Source organism: Prunus mume, linkage group LG1, assembly GCF_029339155.1.
Source record: "Prunus mume cultivar Tortuosa linkage group LG1, ASM2933915v1, whole genome shotgun sequence".
Classification (NCBI taxonomy): Eukaryota; Viridiplantae; Streptophyta; class Magnoliopsida; order Rosales; family Rosaceae; genus Prunus; species Prunus mume.
The window spans coordinates 7,226,686-7,253,922 of NC_142698.1; the positions used below are offsets into that span (position 1 = coordinate 7,226,686).

Below are 27,237 nucleotides of genomic sequence, written 5' to 3' on the forward strand. Positions count from 1 at the left end.
AAATCAAACTAACCATCACAGTCTAAGCTCTTACAAGGGGCAGTTGGAATTAAAGAGGGGTTAGGTTCTCTTTCAAAAAATAGGGAAGTGATTGTCTTGAGAACTGACCATTGAGGGCTTATCTGCAGAACAGGCTGATAAAACCCCCTTTTTCTTTGCATTTAAAAATGAAAGATCTTTTGAGAATTTTTCCGCCCATTATTAAAACAAAAAAGTCCCACTCCAAAGCATTTTTTTTATAAATATAGGAGAGGGTGAACAGAACAGACAATCAATCAAACAACCAAAAAATCAACCCAAGACATGAACTCAAAATAATAACTTGATCCTTGAGAACCCTCAAACAAACTGAAGCAACCAAAAGCTCATTCAAGCCACAGAAAAAGCCATCTATAAATCAGAACTTCCAAGTTCAAACTTAGAAAATAAGTCATTCAAAACGAGATTCTTCTCGTTACAAATTTGGTTTAGCAAAAGCCAAAACAAGCAGAGTTTGAGTTTTCACAAATATGAAAACCTCAACAAATTTATGGAGAGCCCTCACCAAGCAAAATAGGCACCATAGTGCGATTCAGCTCAGTAATCCTCAAGTCCACCATACGCCGTTCGGACCAAAGACATTGCAGATCTGCCCGTTCAAAAAGCCTTTAAGGCTTGAAATAGATTAAAGCTCTGCCAAACTCAAACTTTGGTATCGATTTACAGCTGAAGCTTAACGATTGAAGTTGTTGTGATTCAGACCAACACAAACATACCCAGTCCAGCCGGATCAGAGACTTCTATCGGCAGAAATGGAATTCCACTTTCTATTTATCTTTCTATAATTGAATTTTTTTTCTTTCTAGTTTTGTAAAAGGCAGTTCTGCCTAAATCAGTCCACTTTATTATCAATTATTCTGGCCAGAACCACTAATTTTGTATTGAGATAAATTGTGAAGTCCTCACCAGTCTGAGGCAGGAAAAGAACTTATTTGGGAGATATTCCTCACCCAAATTCACAATTGCTTATTTAGAAATCAGTAACTTGGGGCGCAAGTTATCTATTTTAAGAAGTCTACTAGAATTGTTATTGCTAGCATTGACACGCTCGCACATTAAAGAAAGTTGACTTGTTGACCAGTCAATTGTTTTCAAGGCAATAGGGAACTTTACCCTTCCATCACAGGAGCAAACATTAAACGGGTGAACAATTTGGCAAGCCCAGTGGGACTTCTCAGTATACATACTCCGACATAAATTTTCTAAAAAGTACATGAATATTGGAAGCTTTAGCCAAAACCCATGCCACGCCATCAAAAGAGATCAGGTAGCTCTTGAGAAGGTGAGTCCGAGGAAAGTGATGTCGGACACTCGGCTCATGGTAGTAGGCGGACATTCCAGGCGGCACCGGGAGGTTGAATCGGATCTGAAGTGTATTTCGACAGAAGCTACGGACAAAGGAGCCATGATACTCTGAACAACATGGCAGCCATGATGCAATGACAAGTTAACAGGCGATTCGGGAAAGGACCGTGAGGTGCCATGGCGAATTCCAAACCGGATGTTGTAATCCGGAACTAGACCTCCCTTATGGCCATCCACCAAGATTGGCATGGCCATACCGGAGAACCTCTCATAGCACGGATGGCTGGAATCTGTGGCATGGAGAGATCCAAGTTGGACAAAGGAGGAGCCCTTCCCATCCAAGAACATGAGGCCTCGGCTCGGCGAAAGGCCTGCATCGGTTCAGTCTAACAAAATCAGCAGAACCTCTGCCTATTCCACGGCCCGTGGCCCCACATGATCAACCCTTGGCACTTCTACCTAAGGCACCGGTGTGCTACCCTATAGACCGAAGCATGGATCTCAATCCATTCCCTCCACCGCGAGGCGAAGAGGCGGATGGGAATCAACCAACAATGACAAGAACAGACCGTGGGCAAGCTGGAGGAATCATCCAGTTTTGAAGAAGAGGAAAAACACGGGAGGAAGTTACGCCCGGCCACACAGGATGGAGCACAGGATTGACCACGCCTAGCCGAGAATAGGGACGAAATCTGCACCTTGTCAACGCTTTGAATGACATGGGGGCACTACAGAGAATGATTAAGGAGATGATGGAGCCAGAAGCCAGAAGAGGAGAAAGGCCCACCTACAAAAAGCCATATCCTAGCTTACATTGATCAGATACCTCTGTCCCCGGGTTTCAAGGTCCCAAACTTTACCTTGTTCAACGGAAAATATCCTCATGCTTCATCATTGAGCACATAGGCGAGTTCTCTGTCCAGTGCATAGCCATAGAAAATAACCCTCTATTAAAGCTAAAGTTTTTGAGAATTCTCTCTCTGGACAAGCTTTCACTGGTACACGACCTACCTAATTACATTTCAAACACGGGAACAAATGAAAAATGTTTTCCATGATTACTATTTGAGATCCACCAAAAGTCACCATCGGTGATTTTGCTGCCCTCAACAAAGATGAGCTGCCAAGACTTCATAACCAAGTTCAAAAAGATCTCTACGAGAAAAGATTTGATGGGATGTTGTTTGGAGATCTGGCAGTGAACAAAGCATCTAAATATGAGGAGCTGCTCGGGAAGAACAATAGAAGAGGAACTCTTCTAAAAGCACATACTACAAGACTCATTCTTCTTCTGTTCATCTGGTTGAGGGGGAATCAGAAGAAGACACAGAAGGCTCGGAAGAAAGAGAAATTGTAGTGGTAGAAATGGCAAAGTTAAAACATCCAATTAGCTGCAAAGCCCTTACAAAGCCACCAAAGGACCAGAAGCCACCACCATTCACAGGAGGGTTTGTTCCAAACAAACCAAGCCAGAACAAGGTCTATTCCTTTGATCTAATCAAGGTTGATGCTCTGTTTGATGAGATGCTGCTACAAAAAGCAATAGAGACATCCCACAGGTTGCCCAAGCCGGAGGAACTCAAAGGTAGACAATATTGCAGATGTCACAACTTTTAGAACCATTCCACTAACAGTTGTATTGTTTTCAGGGATGTCATACAGGAGGGAATAACAGCAAGAAGGTTAAAGCTGGCGAAGAAACCTCAATCAATTACAACAAATCTTTTCCCCAGCCTCAAGTCAACATGGTTAACTTCAATTGGCCGAACATAAGAGAAACAAACCGCGAAGTTAGCTCCAGCAAGGCGAAGAGTCATGAAGGAGGCTAGTCGGAGGCCCAAGGCAACTATCTCATTTGGGGTAGTATTGTGCAGAAAAGTGCAAGTGTGAGAGTGAGCTAGAAGTGATTACGGATAGACAGAATCAACACACACCTAAGCGTTTTTGGCGAGATTGGAACATCACACCAAGAAGGTCCGGTTACGCTATATCTAAAGACAGAGTCAGACAGAAGGACTATCTAATGCCTGCCCAACACAACAAAAGAATGGCAGAGCAACCAAAGAAAGAGATACCAATCAGGATGCCTGGAAATGACAAACCTTTGGCAACCATCATAGAAGGCAAATGGCATTCTGTTGGAAAAAGCGGCAAACAAACTCGAAGATGAGGTTCAAAGACAATACTGTACCTTCCTCAAGAACAGAGATGACACGCAGTACTTCCGAGACCAGTTACGCAAGAGAGGAAAAAATCTGAAATAACTCCTCAGGCAAAACAAACAACCCGTCGGCTACAAAAGGCGATAAAAGCGAATCTCGAGCGGATATTCCACCCATCTTGCCTCATCTTGATCAATTAGCTTGAACCTTCACAAGTACAAGGAGAATCCGAACCTATTCCAGTAGAAGGACAAGAAGACTGGTGAAGAGTATGAAAATGAAGCAGTTAGACTATGAATCGTCTGCAGATGACAGTTGGGCTCCTCAAAGCAGAAGAACAAGAGGACTGGACAGAGGAATATGGGGAAGAACATGTGGAATATAATGGAGAACTAGATGAGGAAATTGAGGCTTTCGGTGCAAAATTAGAAATCCTGTTGCAGGGTGATCTAGGCATCAACATGGTTTTCATCTTACCAGATAAGTTCATAGCGGCAGAAGGACAAGAAAGCACTCTGGAAGAAGACGTGTTTTCTCAAGAAAGCTTTGAGTGCAGGCTAGCAGAGGTAGAGGAGGTGCCAGAACAGCAAACACCTCTGCCAAGGACAGCGGAACGCCATAAAACTAGCTGCACAACAGTTATGTTTCTCCAAACCAACCAAGGAGATGGCCAATCACCTCAGACATCTGTTCATAACAGCAAACTTTGGGGGTATTCATATTCCCAAGGTGATGGTAGATGGAGGTGCAACCATTAATCTTTTACCCTACAGATTGCTGAGCAAAATGGGCAGAACAGAGAAGGATTTGATTCCAACACGCTTAACTGTCACCAACTTTGTTGGGGGCATCACTAAAAATCAAGGAATCCTGGATGTGGATGTCATAGTTGGAACCAAATATTTAAAGATTGCTTTCTTTGTGATAGACACCACTTCTACCACTTACAATGCATTACTTGGCAGGGACTGGATTCACCAAATCTTATGTGTTCCTTCCACTCTGCATCAGCAACTAGCCCTATGGAATGAAAAGGGTTACATGGAGATAGTAGAGGCCGATCCACGGCCATTTCTGCCCTCTGCCATGTGTTTTGAGGCAAGGTATTATCATGATGACCTTAGACCTTTCACTTTCCTTGGAGTCAACCAGAACGGCCGCCCCCATGGTGTCACGGCCCATAAACTCATTAAAGATGGTTTAGCCAGTTTTCTAGAAGACTGGAATAATCCTTTTGTCCCAATCAACAAGAAAAGGATCGAGCTGTAACAATCTGATCCATTACAAAAAGATTGTTGATATATTAGGAAGAAAGGAGGCTCTTCATGCAAAATCCAGCCATTAATACGGCAGAATTCACCCATGAGAGCACGGAAGAACAAGAAGAAGAGAGTTTACAAAAGGAAGTACTAGATTTTGCACCAGCAACACTGGATGACTCTTTGCCAGTGGAAGATCCATTACAGAAGATAAACTTAGGGACAGAAGATGATCTAAGACCAACTTTCATTAGTGCACTGTTGAAAGAACCACTCATGAGTGAAATCATTGCACTTTTGCATGATTTTGGAGATTGTTTTGCTTGGCATTATCATGAGATGCCTGGACTGGATAGAAAATTGGTGGAACACAAGCTGCCAATCAAAAAAGGCTATCTTCTAGTCAAACAGGCCAGAAGAAGAATGTCTATGGAAACATAACTAAAAGTTAAGGAAGAAATAGAAAGATTGCTCAAGGCAGGATTCATCAGACCGCCCATTTATGCCGATTGGCTAGCCAATATTGTGCTAGTTCTGAAGAGAAAAACAGGGGCAGTTAGGATCTGTGTGGATTATAGAAATCTGAATGAAGCATCTCCCAAGGATGAATATCCTATGCCAATGGCAGATATGCTTGTAGATGGAGTTGCTCATAACCAAATGTTATCTTTTATGGATGACAATGCAGGTTACAATCAGATTATGGTAGCAGAAGAAGATATCCATAAGACAGCCTTCATGTGCCCAAGGCACGTAGGTGCTTTTGAATACACTATAATGCATTTTGGCTTAAGAAATGTAAGAGCCACTTATCAAAGAGCAATGAATTCTGTTTTACATGATATGATAGGACATTCTCTAGGGGTGTACATAAATGATGTAGTGATTAAATCCCCGGAAGAAGGAGAGCATATGTCAAATCTAAAAAAGGCATTCTTAAGAATGAGACAACATAAGTTAAAAATGAATCACAAGAAATGTGTTTTTGGAGTTTAGACAGGAAATTTCTTAGGTTTCTTGGTTCACCAAAGGGGCATAGAGGTTGACAAAAATAAAGCAAAATCCATCATAGAAGCTCTACCACCCCGAAACAAGAAAGAACTATAGAGTCAACCAGGAAAAATTAATTTTCTAAGAAGATTCATATCCAATTCTGCAGGAAAAATCCAGCCCTTCTCTTCCTTTCTAAGATTAAACCAAGAACAGACGTTTAAATGGGAAGAACAACATCAACAAGCTTTTGAGGAAATCAAGCACTAGCTCTCAAATCTACCAATTCTGTCCCCAATAAAGAAAGGAAGACCACTCAAACTTTATGTTTCTGCATCAGAAGTGTCCATTGGGAGTCTGTTAGTCCAAGATAACAAGGAAGGAAATGAACATGCAGTCTACTATCTGAGCAGAACTCTGACAGAAGTATAAATGAAATATTCTGCAATTGAAAGGCTTTGTCTAGCCTTATACTTCATTGTTGTAAAACTCAGACACTACATGCTGCCATTCACCATCTACATCATTGCCAAGACAGATTTGATCAAATGGACCCTTGCTTTGACAGAGTTTGCTTTCAGATATGTTCCTTAGAAAGCTGTTAAAGGACAAGCTGTAGCAGATTTTCTAGCAGATCATCCAGGGGAAGAGATTGAAAACATGGACTCTTTGGATATAGCGAATGCAGATCTGTTGACTAAAGCCCATACTTGCCTTAACAACCCCATCTATTCAGTTCACCTCACACCTTGGAAGCTGTATTTTGATAGATCAAAAACTGATGTAGCTTCAGGTGGATTGTTTTAGAGGAGCCACTAGGGATCAGACACTGTTATTCTTTCCAGCTAGATTTCCAGTCACCTATCTTTGGAGAGTTGTTTGCTTCTTTTTAAACTCCCCATTGTGTTCTGCTGGGATATTGAGTATTGAAATGGAAAGTTAGGTTCTTTTGAACTTATTATCCTTCAACTCTGTATCTCCTTGGAGGATTCCATTGAGTGGTGAGTTCCCTTGACTCTATATCCCAAGATGAACACTTTGGGTGGTGATTTCTGGATCCCTTGAGTGTATGTTGGGTGGTGAGTGTTTCTTTGTGCTTTCGATTGAGCCTCTGGTATCACAGTCGCAAGCCATTTATTGGCCGTGTCGGCACAAGGCCCAACGGACCATCCCATTTAAAGCCCATTTATTATATTATAGTTGTTTCTAGATAATAATAATAATAATATTGCTATATCTATATCTTAAATTTAAGTCTTATTTCCTTTTTCTAATAATAGATTTTAAAAAACAATGTTTTCTTTATAAATAAAATAATTATTTTGTTCTTCAAGTGGAAATCTTTTAAGCTCGAACAAGAGTCTAGCAATTTTCTATCTTCATGTACTTCAAAAAGAGGCATTGGTTTCTTTTTCCAAAAAATAAGAAATCTTGTTAATATATAATAGTTAAAAATATTGAAATGAAATTGTCAAAAAAGAAATTTACAAAACATGAAATGCATAAGTCAGGCTTGGTGTGGGCCCGTATAAGCCCAACCCATCCCTATATGGGTTTGGGCCACAGACTCGAGCTGGACTTAATGATTTTCATAAATGGTTGGGTTTTGCCCCTGATAAGGCCAACTTCAAACTGGCTTTGTTTGCTACTCATATCGGACCGACCTTATATGGGTTAGGATTGTGGACTTAGGCCCGACTTAATGATTTGCATAAAAGATGGGCTTGGCCTAGCCTGAGCACAGCCCAAAGCCCATCCGGCCCATTTGACACTTTTAGTCCTACCTTACGCGTACGCACGCCAGTCTTAGACGAAGCCTGAAGGGCAAGGTAAGGTCCCACAAACCAGGAAGGCATCCTCCATACAATCTTTCTTACTAATTCCCCTTCCCATAATTGGAGGGTCAACCCTCAATGCACCGAAAGCAAGCAATAAGCTTGCTATTTATGAGAATACCACGGATATGATACGAAAGCCAATTTTATGAAGCCTCTTACTTCGTGTAAGAAAGCCAAATTCTAAATGTAAGCAACCAACAAATTTATTACAAGTACAACCTTGAAGCTTCGGACATTAGCAAGATCAAGTTGGCTTGCTAGCCAGTGAAGGTGAACTCAATAAATTCCTCTCATAGAGCTAGCTGTTAGCCTGCTACACAGTTCACTTAATAGATGAGGGAAAACTTGAGCAAATCATATATCCTTGTCAATTGTCATTTATCAACATACCTCAACAAAAATCAACTGTCTAAAATCACGACTGAACTCAACATGAAATTTACCTCCTGTAGACAACAATCCAACTGAGGGAATGTCATAAAAATTTTCCGAAAAACTAAAGAATCTTTTCCCAACTGGTATCGTACAGGTACCTAAAATTCTTGTGGCATACAACATTCTCATGCTTATTCATGTGCCTTGATAATGCCATTAGACGAAATAGTTTCTTTAGCCAACTGAAAGATGTTTCGAGAAACAAGCTGCTCATCTATCTTACTATGCCTTTACATACAGGAATACTCTTCCAGAACTCTAGAAGGGGCCACAATTAACCTAATCACTCACTAAACTTATTATTAAAAACCAATTAGTATAATTTCAGATTCGTTTCAGTAGAACCCTTTGAAAAGAAATAATGAATGCATAAGGCATATTGCCTGAATTGCTCATTAAGTATTTCTTTTATCTGTGAACAGGGCTGAGAAGAAAAGAGAGATGAAGAAATCATTAAGCAAAATATAGAAACAAGAACTAGGAGAAAAATCATTCAAAAAGTACAATGAAGAGAAAGTAACATCCAGAAAACCAGTAATTCAAATTCCAAACCAAAGCTCAAAGAGGGTTAAAATATGAATGCATCAAAAGCATTGAAAACGAAATAATGGAGGCTTAATTTTAAATTTATGAAGAAAAAAAAGGTTCTCCAATTTTCCTGCTATCCAAATATCTCTGACTTTGCAGGGTTGAATATTCACATGAAAGATGAAATAATACTTTAGAATGGGATGATAGCAGAACTATGACTCCGATCGTATTCTTAAAAAATAGACATACACACTAAAAGTACATACTTTTATTTTATAAAATTTAATACATGGACCTGTTAATATACTAAAGACTCTGTGAATCCCCAGACCTACATTTCTATGCAGCCCTTAAACCTCCAGGCATGAATAAAAAAAATGAAAATAAACAAAACATAGGGGGAACAAAAGGCCTCTTACCTAAAATATGTATTTCAGGCAAGAGGCTGCCGCTACAACTTGGTGTAAGAAGAAGATAGAAAAAAACCTTACAAGCAGTTAGCCAGCCTTTTGCTTATTTATGATAATAAGACCTCCTCAACTAGCTACAGGTAACTAAAATGTTGAAATAGATATCTCGTATCATAATTTCAAAACTAGCAAATTAAGTAAACTTTCAATATATTTGAAACAGTTTAACCAAACAAAAGAATGTTTCCCATAACAAGGAATTAACACAATTCCTCAAAAGGTCATAAGCTAAGAGGAGTGATCTTAATGTGAAAACTAAAAACCATTACATGGGGATAGAATAGATTGATCTAAGAAAAGAAAAAGAAACCAAAAATAGAAATGAAGGGAAGGAATAAAGATAAAACAAAGATCCAATATCAAACTGATAATAACAAATAAAAATCACAATAGACTAATAAGCAAATAATATATTATAAAAATGGGGAAAAGGCAGGAAATGGGGTGAAACACGAAAGAATAGTCACTGAAAAAGAAAAAGAAACTGAACATTAAAGTGAAACTGGATGTTGTCAATTCTTACAAAATAAAGGATGTCAAAGATGTGATGAATTAAAACATTAAAAAAAATACAAAAAAGGAACGTCCACCAAGTTGCTGTCGAGCTTGGCCAAATTTGAAGTTATGGACCATGAGAAAATTAAAATACAAAGTCTTCCAAAAGAAAAACTTCCCGGAAAAGTGTTCAATCCAAAGCAAGCTTTAAGATAAATATTCCTTAGAGACATGATCATCCTTCCTGATGTTCAGCGACACTTACTCTGCAAACATACAGCCCAAGAATGTAATGCCAAGAAACACAACAATCTCCCTTTCAAAGGAATTATCATCCCCAAACCGTCAAAACAATTAAAGCTTTAAATATATTTTTTTTTTAAACTGAAAAAAGTGAGAAAAACATTCATGCTCAAAGAAGTTAAAACATATGTCCAAGTGATCCCTGTTACAAAAATTATGAGCCATGGCATCATGATGGTATAAATACAAGGATTCAGTGAACATAATATTAGATTCAAATGGCAAAAGAAACTAAGGAGAAGGTACACATTTAATATAGTATAGTAAACCACCAAAAAGAAAAGTGGCTGGTTAATGTTAGAGTAACAAACTGCACAAGTTTACAAAACAGATTTCCTAAATGAAGTTAAAGACAGTAAACACTTTAGCCCGTTTACCAAAAAAAAAAAAAAAACAGAAGAGAATTGAAAATTGAAATGGAAATTATCCAGGAGGGAATTAAAAACTTAAAAGACTTTTAAACATTTTTATTCATAAAATACAAAATACTAAAGATACCGTCGTTAGTTAGTAATATTATAAATATGTGAAAAGAAATATTCAAAGAGAAAATCATTTGGGGAAATTTGGGAAACGCTATAAAAAATGTCATGAGTCCGACCAAATAACCCCAAACTTCTGTATAAATTCTGTAAATTCTCATTGCACTAATAAGTATCTGATATTTAAAAAACAAGTAAGAAATTCTAATAAATCTGATCAACGAATATTGTGCGCGGATGAAAAGGTTGGATTCTTACATACAATGTTATGTCATCCTCTGATGAAAGTACGAGGATGATTATCTCAATCAACTTAATGTAGGAAGAAGAGTCTTTAAGAATCTTAAAATCATATTTTACTAGAATTAAATTAATCCATAAATGAGCTACGTGTGTGAATTCACAAATGCTTAGTTTCATGTATTCACAGAAGTTTACAACAAAACAGTACATCTTAGACTGGTACAGTACTCAAATGAATATAACTTAGTCCAAAGGTTTGATAAAATTCAAACTCATGAACCCAGCAGAAAGAAGTAAAATATAATAAAATAATATAAATAAAGAAAGGTTCATAATCCAGCTGGAAGCCAAAAAATAAAGAACCTGACACCACATAAGTGGGATAGGAAATAACTAGCAACAGAAAACCAAACTTCCAAGAAAAGAACTATCATGGAAACTGGCGAAGAAGCAACATGCAAAGCAGCAAGGCTTATTGCAGAACAAAAAAAGTAAACCCTTAGACTTCACAGACTCTAACCGCGAATAAAGAACATAAACAATATGCCTCGGAGACTCAGAAGAAAAATGACCACCTCTCTTTTGTTTACCATAACAAACAGTAACATCTATTTAAGGAGTTCTAGAGCCTCTTTTATGGTAATCTGTTCTCGGCTTACTTTCTCTATGCTGAAATTGATTAAGCTCACCAAAATCATCTACTTTCACCCAATAACATAAAATTTTAAGTACCTTATCAGTTGTCTATGTGCATTCAGGTTTTGTATATAAAAAATTGTTCTTCAGAGACTTAGAAGGACAAGGTCTTTATTCTGCATACCATAACAAACTGAAACAGTAATGTCTGTTACCCAACCATTCTAACCTATTTTTGGCTTACTTCCTGTATGCTGAATTTATTTAAGCTCACCAAAACTATCTACTTTCAATAGATAACATACAAATTCTCATCTTGAAATTCTCCTTTCATAACAACCTATGCAGATTATGAAACTCATAAAATCTCAGTGAGTTACATGCATACAGAAAAATTGATTCAGTTCCCACAAAGCAAACGCTCGATATTTGAGAAAGAGTCAAAATACAAGTACTTGTAACCAAATTAGACATTTTAAATCCATATAAACCATCGTGCAAAACAAATTTTACCACAAAACTACCAAAAACTAAAACTGAATATGCATAAAAAGCAAGATGGAGAACACTAGGACATGAGAAATGTAATTGCAATATGGCATACCACATATATGATGTATACCCAGCGAATGACCCACTAGCCCTCTGAGGCCTACCAGAACCCGGCTGCTGAACCTGCGTATTTGGGTAAACGTGCTGCAGACCCTGGAGCATAGGAAGAGACCCACTCGTCCCATATGCACCAAGCAATGAGGGGTTACTCACATGAGATCCTCCACCCAAACTGAGCAACCCATGAGACCCTCCACCTAAATTGACCAACCCATGAGACCCTCCATTGTACCCACCAACACCAGCACCCACCTGGCCCACTTGGCTTACCGGAATAACACTTGGGTTCAATGCCCCTCCCATTATACCCGGGTTCAATGCTCGGGCCACCATACCCGGGTTAGCAGACCCAGGAACAAACCCACCACCCACATTGCCCATTAATCCACCGTACAATGGGTTAACGTTCGGATGCTGACCGAACAAAGCCATATTCTGCGCTGCTGCCACAGCAGCCAGTGTCGGCTGCTGCATTTGCCCTTGCGGGGGCACCACAGCTGAGTTCTTGTTCTTGGAACCTTCGGCCGCCTTCTGGCATTGCAATTGGTGCCCTTCAAACACCTTGAAGGGTTCTTCAAGAGCCTTCTTCGCACCCTCCACAGTCTTGTACAGGAACAGAGCGAAACCCTTGCATTTTCCGGTCTGCGAATCGAAACCCATTGGCCCAGTTTCGATTTCCCCAAATTTAGCAAAAAAATTTCTCAATTTCTCACCATCAACATCATGCGGCACGCTGCTCACGTATATTTTTCTCGATGCCGAGTCCGATTGAGCGTTAAACGACGACGAAGTCGTCGTGTTGTTGTTGTTGGCCGGACCCACCGAGGCCAATTGACAGGAAGCGATTCTATTGCTGATGTTCTTTTTAGGGTTCTTCAACGCCTTGGCGGCTCCACGGCGCGTTTTGAAGAGGACGAAGCCATAGCCTTTGGCCTTGCCCGTGGCTTTGTCCAACACCAAATTGCATTCCTCGATCTCGCCAAAGGGTTCGAAGGCAGCGACAAGGGTTTCGCGCGTGGTGTCCCAGCCGAGGCCGTGGATGAAGATCTTTCGATGCGAAACGTCGCCGTCTGCGGCGTCCCGAATGCGGTTGAAGAGGGCCGAGTCCTTGGAGGCCGCTTCGACGATGAGCTCGATGAGCTGGTCCTTGGTGTAGGCTTGGAGTAGTTCAGGGAGGTTCTCTACGTCGGACTCGGACGAGTCTGAGTCTGAGTCTGAGACGGAACCGGAATCGGATTGGGGTTGTTTCTGGTTAGGGTTAGGGTGCTCTTCTTCTCTTTCTTCTTTTTCTTCTAATTTTTGCTTGGGGTTTTGGGTTTTGAGTTTTTTCTCAATGGTTTTGTCGGATGTTTTGATGAGCCTGCGCTTCTTCGTTTTTGTGATCTTCGCCATTGGAGCCACAGCCACCCACAGAGTCAGAGCAGAGAAGAGCAAAGCAGGAAGAAGACTGCGAACGATGTTATTGCTGTGTTGTGTGCGTTTTGAAAGGTACAATGAGTCCCTCGGTTTTTAGAATAAGGGTGTTAATTTATTTATGAGTTTTTCGATTTAAACCCCACGGTTATTTTGTTCACCCAAATACTTAATATTTAATCCTAATACATCTATACACACACTCCACTAGAAACAAGTTTAAGTACATGGCCAATGGCGGAGCCAGAAATCTTAATACAGGGGGTTGGGGGTTTTAGTGTAAAAGTCCAAATAAATCACAAAGGCACCCTAGTGGCGACAGCAAGGGAGGAGATAGAGTTGAGGGTTTGGGGGAGTTGGGAACTTGGGGTTTGGGAGAGAAAACAAAAAAAATTTGGGGTTTCGAATGGAGGAATCGATGCTATGGAGAGATGGATACGCTGGCCTTTTTTCTTTTTTTTCTTTTTTTCTTTTTTGGTTTCAGACCTGGCCCAAAACGAAATCGTTTTGCCCAGGTTTTTTTTTTTTTTTAAAGTACTATGCGCAGCCTTCTTCTCCAATTGCAAACCTTTCCTTTAAGTCATTTTGTCGACCACTTGGTGTGCAGCTCCAAGAGGTTGCAACAGCAGCTCTAAGGGATCTTTAAGCTTATTTTCATGGCTTCCAAAAGGTCGTGCCACCCCAATGACCCCACTGTGGCTCCGCCATGTGCATGGCTCAATATCCCACCGCACACCACCCCTCCTACTCCTCATCTCCTTGTCCATCAAATCCAAAGGACTGTCACCAGCTAATATTAAGTCATGGTCCAGTTGCTTAAACAATGAAAAATTGGGATTTGAGGGTTTTGGTTGGTGAATTGATTTAAGTTTTGAAAATTAGGAAACACCCCAATTTGCTGGACACGGAGCTTCCATGTCACTTAACGAGGGTTTTGAGCTGCAACCCAATTGAAAAACTCAAGGGAAAGAACATAGTCCTGCTTAAATCTTTAGCACTATATGTTTCACTCTGAAAGCAATTTGACCATTGGACAAGGAATTGAGCTTAGCCCAGTTATAGTGAATTAGATGGCTGTTTGCAACATTAACAAAATCAAGGTCCTGCCCTTTGGGTTCAGGAATTGTTCTTTGGGGTATAGGAGGTGGGTTCAAATTCCTATTTTCCAAATTTCCCAAAAATTGTGGGGTTTGTAAAGGTGGGTTCTTTTGTAATTGAATTGGCAAACTACAAAACTGACGAAATAGGAACTTAATAAGTTATTAGATCAATTTGAGGACTAAGTGGGGTGTGTGTAAATTAATACTTAATTTGAGGGTAGTTTGGGAAGATGGTGGGGTTTTCTTAGAAATTGTGAACCATAATTGTTTTGCAATTCATCACACAATTTTTTAAGTACATCTTTGTCCATCCTAAACATGTTATAGAAAGGACTTTCATTTCCTTGTAACACTCCCATCAACCAAATATTTCTTGTATGATGGTCATTCATATATGGGGTCATATGAATATATTTCACGTAATAAAATTCAATAAAATGGGAAATGACGCATATAATTTGGTTGATCTCCTCCTTATCTTTTGGAATAGACATGCTCTAAAAAAACCTGCAAATGTGTTTATTTCCTTCAAATAACATTTTAATTGTGCATGCATGTTTATATAACATAAAATATAATGACAAGAATTAAAATATTATTTACAAATTCAAATAAATGATCATCCGACATTAATTCAAATATCACTCACAAATTCAAATAAATTAACAACACAACAACAAAACATAAATTAAAGTCACTAAACTATCAAATTCTAGCCTTCAGTTAACTCATGATTAAGAAATTGAAGCTTGAGGTTAGGATCTTCCATGACAACAAACATCTCTATCTTTTCTTAAGTACAAAACAATTTAGTTGCAAACCACCACAACTTGCTACAACACTCTGTCCCAGGTAAAGTTGCAACATCTTTCATCACTTCAACAATACTAGTTTCTTGTGAAACTGTATTAGCCATTGATGTTCTAGTTCTCCTACTCTCAACCACCTCAACAAGACGTTCAATTTGCAATGATAATTTTGCAGCACCTCCCATTTTCTCCCCTCATTTACCTTTTGTCTAATTATTATTTTGAATTTCAAGTGATTGATTAGTTCTCTTTCTTGGCACATTGTTTGTAGTTTGAGTGGTTTCAATTGACACAAACTCATTCGAATCATCGTTAATTTCAAGTGGTTGACAAAATCATCACTTTCAATTGGAAGTACACCAGATGAAGGTGCCCAAGAATGCTTACCAGTGGCTGTGACGTTCAAAAACATCATATCTAACTTCTCCTCCATCTTAGGACTAATACCCTTAAATTGGAATATTTCATATTTGGATTCTGCCTACATTATGACATATATAAATATTATAATTAATTTTTAAACATAATTATATTTTAAAAAAATGGATATTAAAACAAGAAAAAAAAAATTCAAATACCTGAATTTTATCTTGCCACCATTCCTCAGATACATCAACCTTAGCGACATTCCACCCAAGACCCGTTTCCTTTCCTTTTAGATCTTTCCATAATTTCCTTTCTTTTTTAAGTAAATCCCACTTGATTTTCAATTGTAATTTTTCATATGATCTTCCTATCTCTTTACTAATATTTGTAACCAACCTTGCCCATCCAACTTTATGAAAGTGAATACTGGAACGATTGCATAGATCCACCTCCTTGATACAAAGGTCAATGAAGATAGCTATAGTTTGAGTATTCCACAATGCTAGCAATTTTCGGGATCCACTTGCAACATTTTCAATTGTGGTGAAGTTAATATTCTTCTTTGCCATCTTATTGCAACAAAGACATTATATATAAGCACAAAATAAATAATAGGTTTATAAGAGAATTACAATTCCGTATATGAGTTACAATTCCTGTGAGGTATGGCATGAGTCATAGCCCAATCAACTTAGTGGATAAAGACCTCTCTATTTCATATATTGCTGGACCTTGCATGTCAAATTCAAAGTTTCCGAGGATAGAGACTAGTCATGCTCCAATGCTGTTTAAATGACATAAGAAGAAATTGCATGTTTGTCCCATACGGATGAGTTAACTAGAACCTCATATTTTAGCTCTTGATCTCACTTCCTAATTGAGATAATGTCGTTTCTTCATTCATAATGGCCTAATTTTCCACATATGTAGCATAAGTCATTTAGTCTCTCATAAAAATATTCCACTCGAACAGATTGGTGAGCAAATATTGGAAGCCATAATCGCGTGAAAAGGCTTGAGGGAATCAATGACAACCTTCACTCTGAGATATCTACTAGATGGCCTTGTGGGTCATATGATCTTCCACATCAATTACTTTTCCAATCTTGTCCCAATCATCTTTGCATTTGCCAAGTTCATCTTTTTAAGAGTAAAAGTTGAAACTTGAACTCAATAGAGTACCAAATGGTCTTAGACTTCTTCAATCATGAGGTTTGAAGACCAGACCACCACATTGAAGCAATAGTTCATGATATTCCAAAGACCACCCTCACTAGATGTGGTGATAGTGAAGATATTCTTCTTATAGTGTGCTATCATAAGACTCATAAATCGATCCTATGTAGACGTAAAGCCCTTTTATACTCTCAATATTAGGAGTAACATATGCAATAATTACTCCCACCAACACAACATCTGAACAAGCCTGATCAAGTCTTAAATAGTCATGCTTAGAGGTAAGAGAATTAGCAGAGCTCATGGTGAGGACCACACATGACCATGATATCAAAGGAAAGAGATGAGGTAACAAGACAAAAGGCCTAAGGTATAGAGCAACATGAATGAGAAAATGAGCTAATAGGGAAATGTACCAAAAAGATAGAGCCATAAAAAAACTACCATTTGGGTATAAGAGAAAGAACCTACAAAAGGGGAAAACTACAGACTAAAGGCCCAATCTCAACTAATAGAAGACAACTAGGTTACCCATTGAAGGAGGCACACGGTATACGGAACCATCCCCTTGAGAGGAAAGGCTCAAGGCTCTATTGTCGTCAATTGGTCTAATCACATTAGGTAAGTTGAGAGAGAGAAACCTTGATGACACCCACAAGACACCTCCTAATTCAATTTCAGACACAATTCAAATCTCCCACCAACTAATTCAATTATAAAAGATTTCAAATATGCCGCATTTAATTCAATTACAATTCAAATCTCCTCTATATAAACACCCACATGTTTTCAAATTAGTCTATTCTCCAATTCTCTCTACTACATCTTTTTCCAAAATAATCCTCTTTATTTCTAGATTCTTCCAAATCTCTATTATGGATATAGGGAAGCTATGTGTATCTAGTGTCTAGATCTAGGAGGCCGTTATATTTTACCAAAAATGCCTTTGGTGATGAGATTGTTGCCTAGAACACCATCCCCATCTCCATAGATTCTTGTAATCATACCTATGAAATAAGGTTGAGCTCCACCACCCTACTCATAAAATGCACCTGGGACATGTAAGTCTATTTGATTTTTGTTTTGTATTTTGGTTTTCTTTTCAAACACAAGTTACAATTTGGGATTGACAAAGGGATGGTACAACTGCACTGGAGAATATATAGAAAGATGAACCAAGCAAGAAGAGGAAGAAGGCACTAGAGGCAGAGGTTGAGGACACATAAGAAGGAACGAGGGAAAAAGAAGAAGAAGAAAGTGCTAGAAGTAGAGGCTTAATGTGACAAGCAATGGAAACTACATGCATGCATACTAACTCAAAGTGGACTGGTATAAGACTTATCATATGATTATTTTATTTCCACAATCAAACATGAATTCTACCTAAAATTTATGTTCTTGTGTATCTTTGTATGTATATGCGCATATAGAGTTGTACGTAGCAACATTATAACCTATACCAGTTATGGTTTATACTATTGAAAAATTTAGGTATTTATTTACCTGCCATAGGTCAAAGTTTACTAGATGAGGTATCGATTTACTCACTAATGTTGCTCTTGCTCTTTCTATGCTTATTTATGCTTTCTTTAAATACGACCAATTGGTTAAGGGCTTTCATAGACTTGGTTTTAAAGACAAACATGTGTTTTTTTATGTATTTTAGCTTCAATAAGTTTTCATATTCTTTCGATACGGAATTTATTGAACTTGTGTATACATAATGAGAATGGAGGGATATTCTGCATGATTGATGGTCTTTTCACTTGCTTTATGCTCAATCAGTCTTCCCCATAACTTTATATAATTAACTTGGAACATGTTTTCTTGCTTAACTGGACTCTCTTTTTTAATTCATACGTCTATCGAGACGAATTTTCACCTGCATGCACTGGATTGCACTAAAGGTAGTTTCGAAGGTGGCTTGTTGATCTTTTTTATTGTTTAAGGTTTTTCTTTGTTTGGTTCCCATACCTTTGTACGATTATCCTAAACCCACGCCCAAAATTACACATCCACGACGCCAAAACCGTTCCCACTACCCAACCATTTCTTCTTCCCCACTCCATGCAAAGCAGTCAACACTAACACACTAAAAATCCACATTTATCTTTGAAAATCGACGTCTAGCCTAGACCAACGATGATCAGACTAGACACTAACAACTCATTCAGACGCTCTTATATTTGACTTCCTTTCTTACAAAAAAGGCATTACATTATGGATCCATAAATTCACTTCATAGCCCAGAGCATGGCACTTGGGGCTACCAAGGAGCAGAATGACCAATTTGTCCTTTAATGAAATGAGAGGGAATTAAATTGGGCGGAAGCCGACCCATTTATTTATATCATTTCACAATTTGCAATATGTAATGTTTCATGACTAGTATTGGATTGGATAATTCTTAAGTTACGTTGGAAGAGGAAATGCTGGTAGATGTTAAGGATTTTTCATTTTGAGGGGATTAGAAGGGATAACTTATAAAGTGTTGTTATCCTATTATTTGAGTGGATGGCATGAGATAAGATTCCTTCATGAGTGATCCCTCTTCTACCTTCAACTTGGACAACGTTTCTTCATTTCCTCACTCAACATGTCTTAAATATAGTAAGTTATCAAATCCAATCCTAGTCAACAAACATGGATCATGGCATAACAACAATAATACAATTCGAGAGTGTAGCGATCCAAACTGAACTGCACCTATACTTAAAGTTAATTGATGAATTGAGTAAACAAATGGACCATTTTGGTATTTATCACAATTTATATCGTATAGAGCTATGGTCTTGGGGTTCGTCACTGTGCCTAGATCGAAATTTTTGGGTTGGGGTTGAGCTTTAAGGGTTTTTTTTTCCAAGTTGGGATGAGGTTTCAAAGGGCTTAGCCTGGGCCCGCCCATCGAGCCAGGCCTAGACATGCCTAATGGGCCTAATGGGCGCCACCATAGGCCTAAACTGGTCGGGCTATTAAATTTTTTTTTTCCTAAGTCTTTTAAATCTTTTTTTTTTACACCTTTTTTGTTGTTGTCATAATTAATGGATAAAGAGTCTTCTCTTAAACAATAGTAAAGATTACTACATAACTTAAAAAAAACAAAAATATAATAGCCAAATTCTTTTATTAAATCTAGACCAAGCAATAGCCAATAAATTTAAAAAATATTATACCTAAAAATGAATATTATGAAAATGTGTTACTTCTATCCTAAACTAGGATTGACATCATGAAAATTAAAGCAATTTGTGCCATTAGAATTAATAAAACCAAAATAAGCTTTCAAATTCTTTATTGAATCATTAAAGTTGAACTTGAAAAAAAAAGGGGCACTAAAAGATATAGTGTATATATTGCTTTGTTATAAAATTTTAGACAACATTGAAAAATTAACTTAATTTATAACATATGTAAGTAAAATAAGAAGTTTATTAGTTTATTATACATATTACATTATTTTAATTAAGTATAAAATGAGGTTTGGGAGTGCATCAATTAAAACTTCAAAAATAAGGGCATAGGCGGGTGGGCCGAGAGTTTCAAATCGTAAGCTCAAATCCGACCCAATTTAAAAATGGGTCAAGTTAGACTTTGGCCTGTCGAGCTTCGGGCTACTCACTTTAACCCGAGTGCACGGCGGACCAAATGATGAACCCTCCTTCAAAATAAAAAAATGAAAAATTGAAGAAGAAGGAAGCGCACCAAACTAGGACCACCATTCACAGACACAGACTTTTTGCTTCTGCTCTTTTCTTTTTGTTTCCCCCAGTTGTCATAAGACCATTCAACAAACGAGTAACAGAGGTAGAATTGGGGGAATTAGGTTTTTTGCTTAATGCAATCATTCGAAATTAAAAGTCCCATTTCTCTAAATCTAAACCCCTGAGCAATTTCACTGTTTGGTTCACTCGCTCGTAATTCAATGGTGGATCACTCGGACGCTTCGCCTCTCATCGCTCCGGCGCCGGTCGCCGAGCCCAGCGAGATCGACCTGGAAGCGGGCCCTGGTGAACAAATCCAATGCCGAATTTGCCTTGAAAGTGATGGTATGTCTCATCCAATTTACTTCTGTTTTATTAGGTTTTGACAATTCGCTCAATTGGGTGTTTGGTGTCTGATAAAAAGATTAAGGAGGAGTGTAGAATTTGTAAATTTGAGTTCATGTATTTCTGTTTGCTTGGATTTTGGAAAATTGTCATTTCTCTTTTCAAGTCAACTAACCAATTAGTCTTGCAAATGGCAATGTTACAGAACGCTTTTCAGAGTGATGGTTCATGTACATAGTTAATATTTATTGTTAATTTTAGGGTAAAAGTGTAAAGTTGTACTTATTTTGTTCCTTTTAAATTTAAGTGTTTAGTAAAGTAATGTAGCTTATCAGTGGGTTTTTTGCTTTCTATTTTTCACTCAGGTAGGGACTTCATTGCTCCTTGCAAATGCAAAGGGACTTCAAAGTATGTTCACCGGGAATGTTTGGATCATTGGAGAGCTGTAAAGGTTTGGTTGCCATCTATATTTTTGCTTCTTTTTCTTTTCCAAAATTAGTAATGTATACTATTATAGTTTGGCATGCAAGCTTGGTGATCCCATCCATCTACTATATCGTTTCTGATTGCTTCTTGCTGTTATTATTAAACAAAGCCATGGTGTATGGGATGTTCTGGAATTCACTAAAACCCACTTTTAGCTGTCATCTAACTATCCCTTTTGATTCTGGGACACTGTCCTTGTCTTTGAACTTCTAAGTATTGGTGTAACTTGAATTTATTGAGAGAGACAGAGTGATTCTGAGATCCTGTGTTCGCTGTCATCTAACCATCCCCTTGATTCTAAGGTGATGTCCTTATGTTTGAACTTATAGCATGGGTGTAATTTGAATTTATTGAGAGAGACAGAGAGAGAATCGTGTCTGTGCATTTGTTTCTTTTACAAAAAGAAAAGAAAAAAAATTTCTTTGTAAATTATAAAAAAATCAGAATGCACATAGTTGCTATTTGGAATCTAGAATGATGTGTCATTTATGCACATTAAAATGTGCTTGTTGCAGTTAAAATATGAAATGAAGTTTATTGAAGTGAAGTTCCTTCAACACCAATGTCTCTAGCATAATGAAATGGAATAGACATATTGATGGGTTGCAATGTCATGATTCGTTTATCCCCTGTTGTGTTAAGAGGATATTTACGACAGTGTGTCTCGCAGGTGTAGGAACAGGTAGCAAATTAGTTTTTCTTTCCTTGTAACGCGACTAATTCACTAAGTTTTAGACTTTTAGTGTATTGCAGTAAGGTCATCTTTGGAGAACTCAGAAATGGGCTTTTAATGGTCTTTGAATAAGGTGTAGGATTTAGCTGATTAAGACAAACTAACAGCATATATACACATGTTCAGGTTTTGCTGCTCGTTAGTGGTTTCCCATCTGTATCTGACTATCTTGCTTTAATTTTTTCAGGAAGGGTTTGCATTTGCTCATTGCACAACCTGCAAGGCTCCTTACCATTTGAGAGTTCATGTTATTGCTGATAGAAAATGGCGAACCTTGAAATTCCGATTCTTTGTCACTAGAGACATTATTTTTATATTTCTGGCTGTTCAGCTTGTAGGTCATTAGTAATTTACTTTAGTTGCTTTCTTCACTTTGATAGCTGGCATTGGATGTGCATTTTGAAACATTTCTATTAATTTATGCAGGTGATTGCTTCATTGGCATATTTGGTGTATCTAATAGATGGTTTCCAGCAATTCTGGCTTCGTCTTGCATGGGGTTTTGACAGTGAGCTTAGTTTCTACTATATCTCTGGTAAAACCTCAAGTTCTTATCTGAATGCTTGTACTAGAAAAATAAATAGTATTCAATGTTGTTATACGTGTGTCTTGTTGCCCGTGTTGGTTACCATATATTTGTTGTGGTATTATATGCATGGCATCTTAGCCCGAATTCCCTCTGTTTGGTGACTGATGTCTGCTCAGAACTTTATCACTGTGATTGTGATAAAGGTTTTTGAGATTCTTATGTTCATCAGATTGTCCAGCAAAAGAAAAACAGGAAGATCACACTTCTAAGATACTGTTAGATATTTAGATTTGATTGCGTTAATACACTTATTTTACACTTTTAAAACATCTTTGGTTCATTTTCCATGTCCTTATTTAATTAAAAATTAAATTGAAAATGACATAGTCAAAAATAAAAAATATGAAGATTTAGTAACATGCTATTGAGTCAGCATGTGAATGACCCAGTAAGCAAGTAAGCTAGTTAGAAAAGAGAAAGAATAAGAAGAATAAAGAATATATATTGGTCTGTATATGCATGTATGTATCCTTACATCATGTTTTCAGGAGGGTAAAAATGTATCAAATTTTTGTTTTTGTTTTCAACTCTATCCTTAATTGCCATGGCAGGGACCTCTGTATTGCTACCACTTAGTGGTCCTGGGTTCTAACATACCTGTTAGCGAGGTCGTGGTTCAATTTTTATAAGAACTTTTGGACCTCATGGCCCACTACAGTATTGCTACCAGTATTAGACCAGTGAGGGCCATAGAATCAGTGGGTCCTGTTTGGGTATTTAAACACTGATCAAGGCCTGGTCATATTAGATAAGTTTGGAAATAAGATCATTACATTTTAAGATGTCTAATTGATCAGTAAAATAGGAGGTGGAAAAATGGAGACTGGATATGGCTTTTAAAAATTAACCAGCTGGATTCTTTGGAACTTATTGTTTTTATGTGTTGAAGGATGCTGATTGAAAGAATTGCCATTTATGTATGGAAGTGGTGAATATTTTTAGTTCCCAAGCGAGCACATGGGTTTGTTTCACTTGCTTTTATGTTTTCAGAATTCTGATAAGGTGGTTTCGCCAAAGTCATGATCTTATCATGGTCGACTGTTTATGAAATAAGTTTGTGTTTGTCACCTTTCTGAAATTAAAGAAGCAGTTTACGACGGTCAAAGTTTAGGAAATATATAATAAGGATGTGGAAATACAGTCTAGTAATACTTTCTGTAGCTATGTTGAAACCAGATAATCCTTTACCCCAAAGAATAAAACGGTAAAAAATCAGAGACGGAGGTGACCTGCATGGTGTACTGAGTGGAGGAAGGCGCAAACTGAAGGGAAAGTAGATTTATTCATTAGTGTGACTGGGTTACAGATTTGTTATGGAAGATCATGATGAACACCATGTTGTTAGATAATCACATTGGCACTTTATTATTTTGCACAAAATAACAACAATTTGAAGATAGTTACAATTATGTATAATTAGATAAATTTTTCTTTAATGATTTGTATTTATCTCTTACAACTTGTTGTCTGCGTTATGTATATTATTTTTACATTTTACTCTGTTTCTCCAATCCTTGTGGAAACTCTCATCTTCTTGTAGTAGAAATTTCTTTGGGTGGAGTGTCATTGCTAACTTCTGAGTACAAGTAGTACCTTGTTTTAAGTGGTTGCTGGTGGAGATCTTTTTATTTCTTATGGTTGAAAATCAAGAAAATTTATGTTTCCTTTGACAATGATGAAATCTTGGCTGTAGCTGCTTGTTATAAATTTTCAGTTTTTTTGCTTGGGAATTAGTTGATTAAAACTTTGTAATATAAATTTACTCTAATGTTAGGGCACATGCTTGCTCCTTTGTTCTCTGCAGTAATACATCTTTGCTTTTTCGGTTTTGGTAATTTACGTACTTCTATTGTTGAATACAGGAGCTCTGTTGTTTTTCGCTTTGCTTGGGTTGTCTGGGTGCTTCATTACTTGTTATGACCGAAGAGTGCGCAATGATTTGGCTCAGCCTTGTCGAGAATTATGCCTTTGTTGCTGTCAGCCTGGGTATAAGTCTACATTTGGAAATCTTTGACCTAGTTGCTACACATGTCTACACATGATTTGATTCTTCTGACTGTTTACCTGATCATCATTATCATCATATTATCATCTCTAAATGGAATGGATTAATTAATCCTGTATATTTACAAGGGAGAGTTTCTATGATATAGATCTATAGATTGATAGCACCGAATTAAAACCAAAGGCACTCTTGGAAGAAATTTTTTCAACAACCTTTATCTTTGAGAGGCCAAAACAATTTTGTTGCATGAATGTCCATTCAGCACTGTGTTATTTTGTGATATTTTTTGTTATCTATTTCTGTCAAGCTTATTAAATTTTATTTTGACCATTTTCACACCGTAGAACCCTGTTCAATAAGTGGACTGCATTAGCTGTCCACTTTCAGGTTGGCAGTAAGGGTTGGAGAAGGGCAATCACTCATTATTAAAACCAGCATTCTTAAGACCAAAAGCATAATCCGTTACCTTTTATCATTTAACTGCTTCATTGGCAGATCAGGAAATGTGTTTTCCTGACATATTCAACGGTATACTAATATGGTTATTTTGCATATTTTTTCATCAAAAATCATGGTCCTACCACTTTTTGTTGGCTTGCTATTTACTGCAGATAGGGTTCGTACATATTATCTTAGACCAAACTTTCTACTTGTAATCATCATGATTCAAATGATGTAGTAGGTATTCACTTTTTTAATTAATTACGTTTTCCAACTTTCTTCCTTTGTGCTCAAAATCTTATTGTGGAGGTGAGTTTGGTTCATGCACAACATGATGCATTAAATATTTAATTACTGCTCAATACTATATTATTATTAATATGAACTCTCTGGAAGTTTGGAAATGTGAGTTGACACCTGATTACATGAACTTAAGTCTTGTGTTTGTTTCTTTGTTTTGTTTTTTTGGCTAACTGCCTGAAGAGTTGGATGTTGTATTATCTACCACAACCCAAATACTTAATGGTTTGTGCTACATCCATCCGCTCCATTTATCTGCTTAGCAGGAGATAATGTCCATTCATTGGTTCGTATGACAATGAGGTGTATTAATGAAATCAGTGTTTACAAGGTCATTCATTTTTACACAATTCCTGCAGTGTCTGCGCAGACTGTCATTTACCAGGCACACTTTGTATGTGGACTGACTGTACCACGTGCTGGGGTAGCTGTGCAAGTATGGCAGGTGAATGCGGTTGCTTGGGAGGTGCTGGTGAAGCAGGGCTGCCAATACTATTTATAATGGCTCTGATTGTGCTGGGACTTTTTACAGTGATTGGCATATTCTACAGTGTGCTGGTAGCTACAATGGTTGGACAACGGATATGGCAGCGGCATTACCATATACTTGCAAAAAGGATGCTGACAAAAGTGAGTTAGGGACATCTTCTATCATTTTTTTTTAATTAAATATTTTTTTGCCATGCTTTTATATTGTCTGCACGCTGCAACACTATAAATTACCATTTTATCGAGCACTAAGTCAACAAGTGAAGCTCAACAACTGAACAAAGTTTTGTCCTAACTACTAGGGCCTAAATTGTAGCCGAATTCAGTAGAGGGGACACCTCCTGCTGACTAAGCATACATGATCAAACATGTGATTGATGAGAAATAGTTTAGTTAAAGATATATTCTCTAAAGCGAAAGATGATTAAACTTTGAATCTACCTGCTTCTATGGGGCTGTCCTTTCTTTACCAACTGACATGCATTTTTTTCCTTTTTCGTTTTTTGAAAAAGAAACAAAATTTTATTGCTTATAACAATAAAATACAGTGGCGGCCAAGATGGCCACAAAAGAAAATATTTTGTCTTCTTGTTCCCTCCATTGGATTCAGATGCGTTTCCAAGGTCCCTCCATTGTATTATAAGATGTTAATCATGTCTTCTTGTCCCATTTACGGAACAAGAAACATTTAACTTTGGGATCTTATGTCCTCTACTTAGCTTGGATCTGTGAGTTGTTTTTGACGAATTAGTGGGTTTACTCAAGTCCGTACTGAATGGCTAAACAGATTTTTGCATACACTAGATCAACAATTTATCATTTCTGGATGTTTTAACGCTTCTGGATCATGTCATTACTGCATAAGTTACCAGATATTTATTTGAAAATTTATTTACTCGTAGGAATATGTTGTCGAGGATGTTGATGGTGAGATGACTGGATCTGATTGGTCTCCACCAGTTCTCCCACCTGAGCATATTCAGCAGCTGAAAACGCTTGGCCTGCTATAGATTTGAAGGGGTATTCTTACTATTCACCAAAATAACATGATATTGAGATGGACTGCCTTTCTATTTGGTGGGGTCAGTCTTTGCTATGGGCTTCTGAGTCTCATTCGCTTTAATCTAAAATGAGTATATGGTTTCTGGAAATATCCCAAAGTCATTTCTTCCTGGTTGAGTTATATTTGTAAAATTTTGTACGTGATTTGTGAAAAAGTGTTGCCTCTCTCTCCCCCCCCTCTCTCTCTATTAGTGTAAGAAATCAAGAATAGGATATATCAAATAACTAACATGTATATCAATGATGCTTTCGATCCATAAATTGCTACTAGACAACTCTTTTGCATTTCTTAGTTTTGGGGAATGACTGAATATTCCCTTGGTAGTAAACATGACACCGTTTCTGCTATCTTTGTATTTGTATAATTTTTTTTTGGGAAAGCAACATCAATAAGAAGTCTGATGTGTATAGCTATTGTATGA

General features: G+C 37.6%; 2 protein-coding genes and 1 pseudogene across 3 annotated transcripts; 1 reads left to right on the plus strand and 2 right to left on the minus strand.

Annotated features, from left to right (window-relative positions):
• Nucleotides 1-9,489: 9,489 nt before the first annotated feature.
• LOC103333474 (uncharacterized) lies at nt 9,490-13,311 on the minus strand. Its single transcript, XM_008236315.2, has 2 exons — nt 11,793-13,311; nt 9,490-9,790 (listed from the first exon to the last, which is right to left on the minus strand). Coding segments are annotated over exons 1-2 (1,401 nt in total). The 5' UTR covers nt 13,193-13,311; the 3' UTR covers nt 9,490-9,789.
• Nucleotides 13,312-15,025: 1,714 nt separating this feature from the next.
• LOC148920889 (L10-interacting MYB domain-containing protein-like) lies at nt 15,026-16,057 on the minus strand (annotated as a pseudogene).
• A 4,255-nt stretch (nt 16,058-20,312) lies between these two features.
• On the plus strand, nt 20,313-27,237 carry LOC103333483 (RING/FYVE/PHD zinc finger superfamily protein). 2 transcript variants are annotated; one of them, XM_008236335.3, is made up of 7 exons: nt 20,313-20,710; nt 21,076-21,161; nt 22,117-22,263; nt 22,356-22,464; nt 24,381-24,504; nt 25,693-25,894; nt 26,656-27,237. In XM_008236335.3, the coding sequence occupies exons 1-7, from the start codon at nt 20,587-20,589 to the stop codon at nt 26,761-26,763; spliced, it is 900 nt and encodes a 299-aa protein (XP_008234557.2). In that variant the 5' UTR covers nt 20,313-20,586; the 3' UTR covers nt 26,764-27,237. The 2 variants fall into 2 exon arrangements, with proteins under 2 accessions (XP_008234557.2, XP_008234550.2); XM_008236328.3 differs by having other exon boundaries at nt 20,314-20,710; nt 25,624-25,894.

Coding starts and splice junctions, on each gene's coding strand:
- LOC103333474 (XM_008236315.2), bottom strand. CDS start 13,192: ATGGCGAAGATCACAAAAACGAAGAAGCGCAGGCTCATCAAAACATCC.
- LOC103333483 (XM_008236328.3), top strand. CDS start 20,587: ATGGTGGATCACTCGGACGCTTCGCCTCTCATCGCTCCGGCGCCGGTC. Junction 22,264..22,355: donor TATTTCTGGCTGTTCAGCTT/GTAGGTCATTAG, acceptor TAATTTATGCAG/GTGATTGCTTCATTGGCATA. Junction 25,895..26,655: donor CAAAAAGGATGCTGACAAAA/GTGAGTTAGGGA, acceptor ATTTACTCGTAG/GAATATGTTGTCGAGGATGT.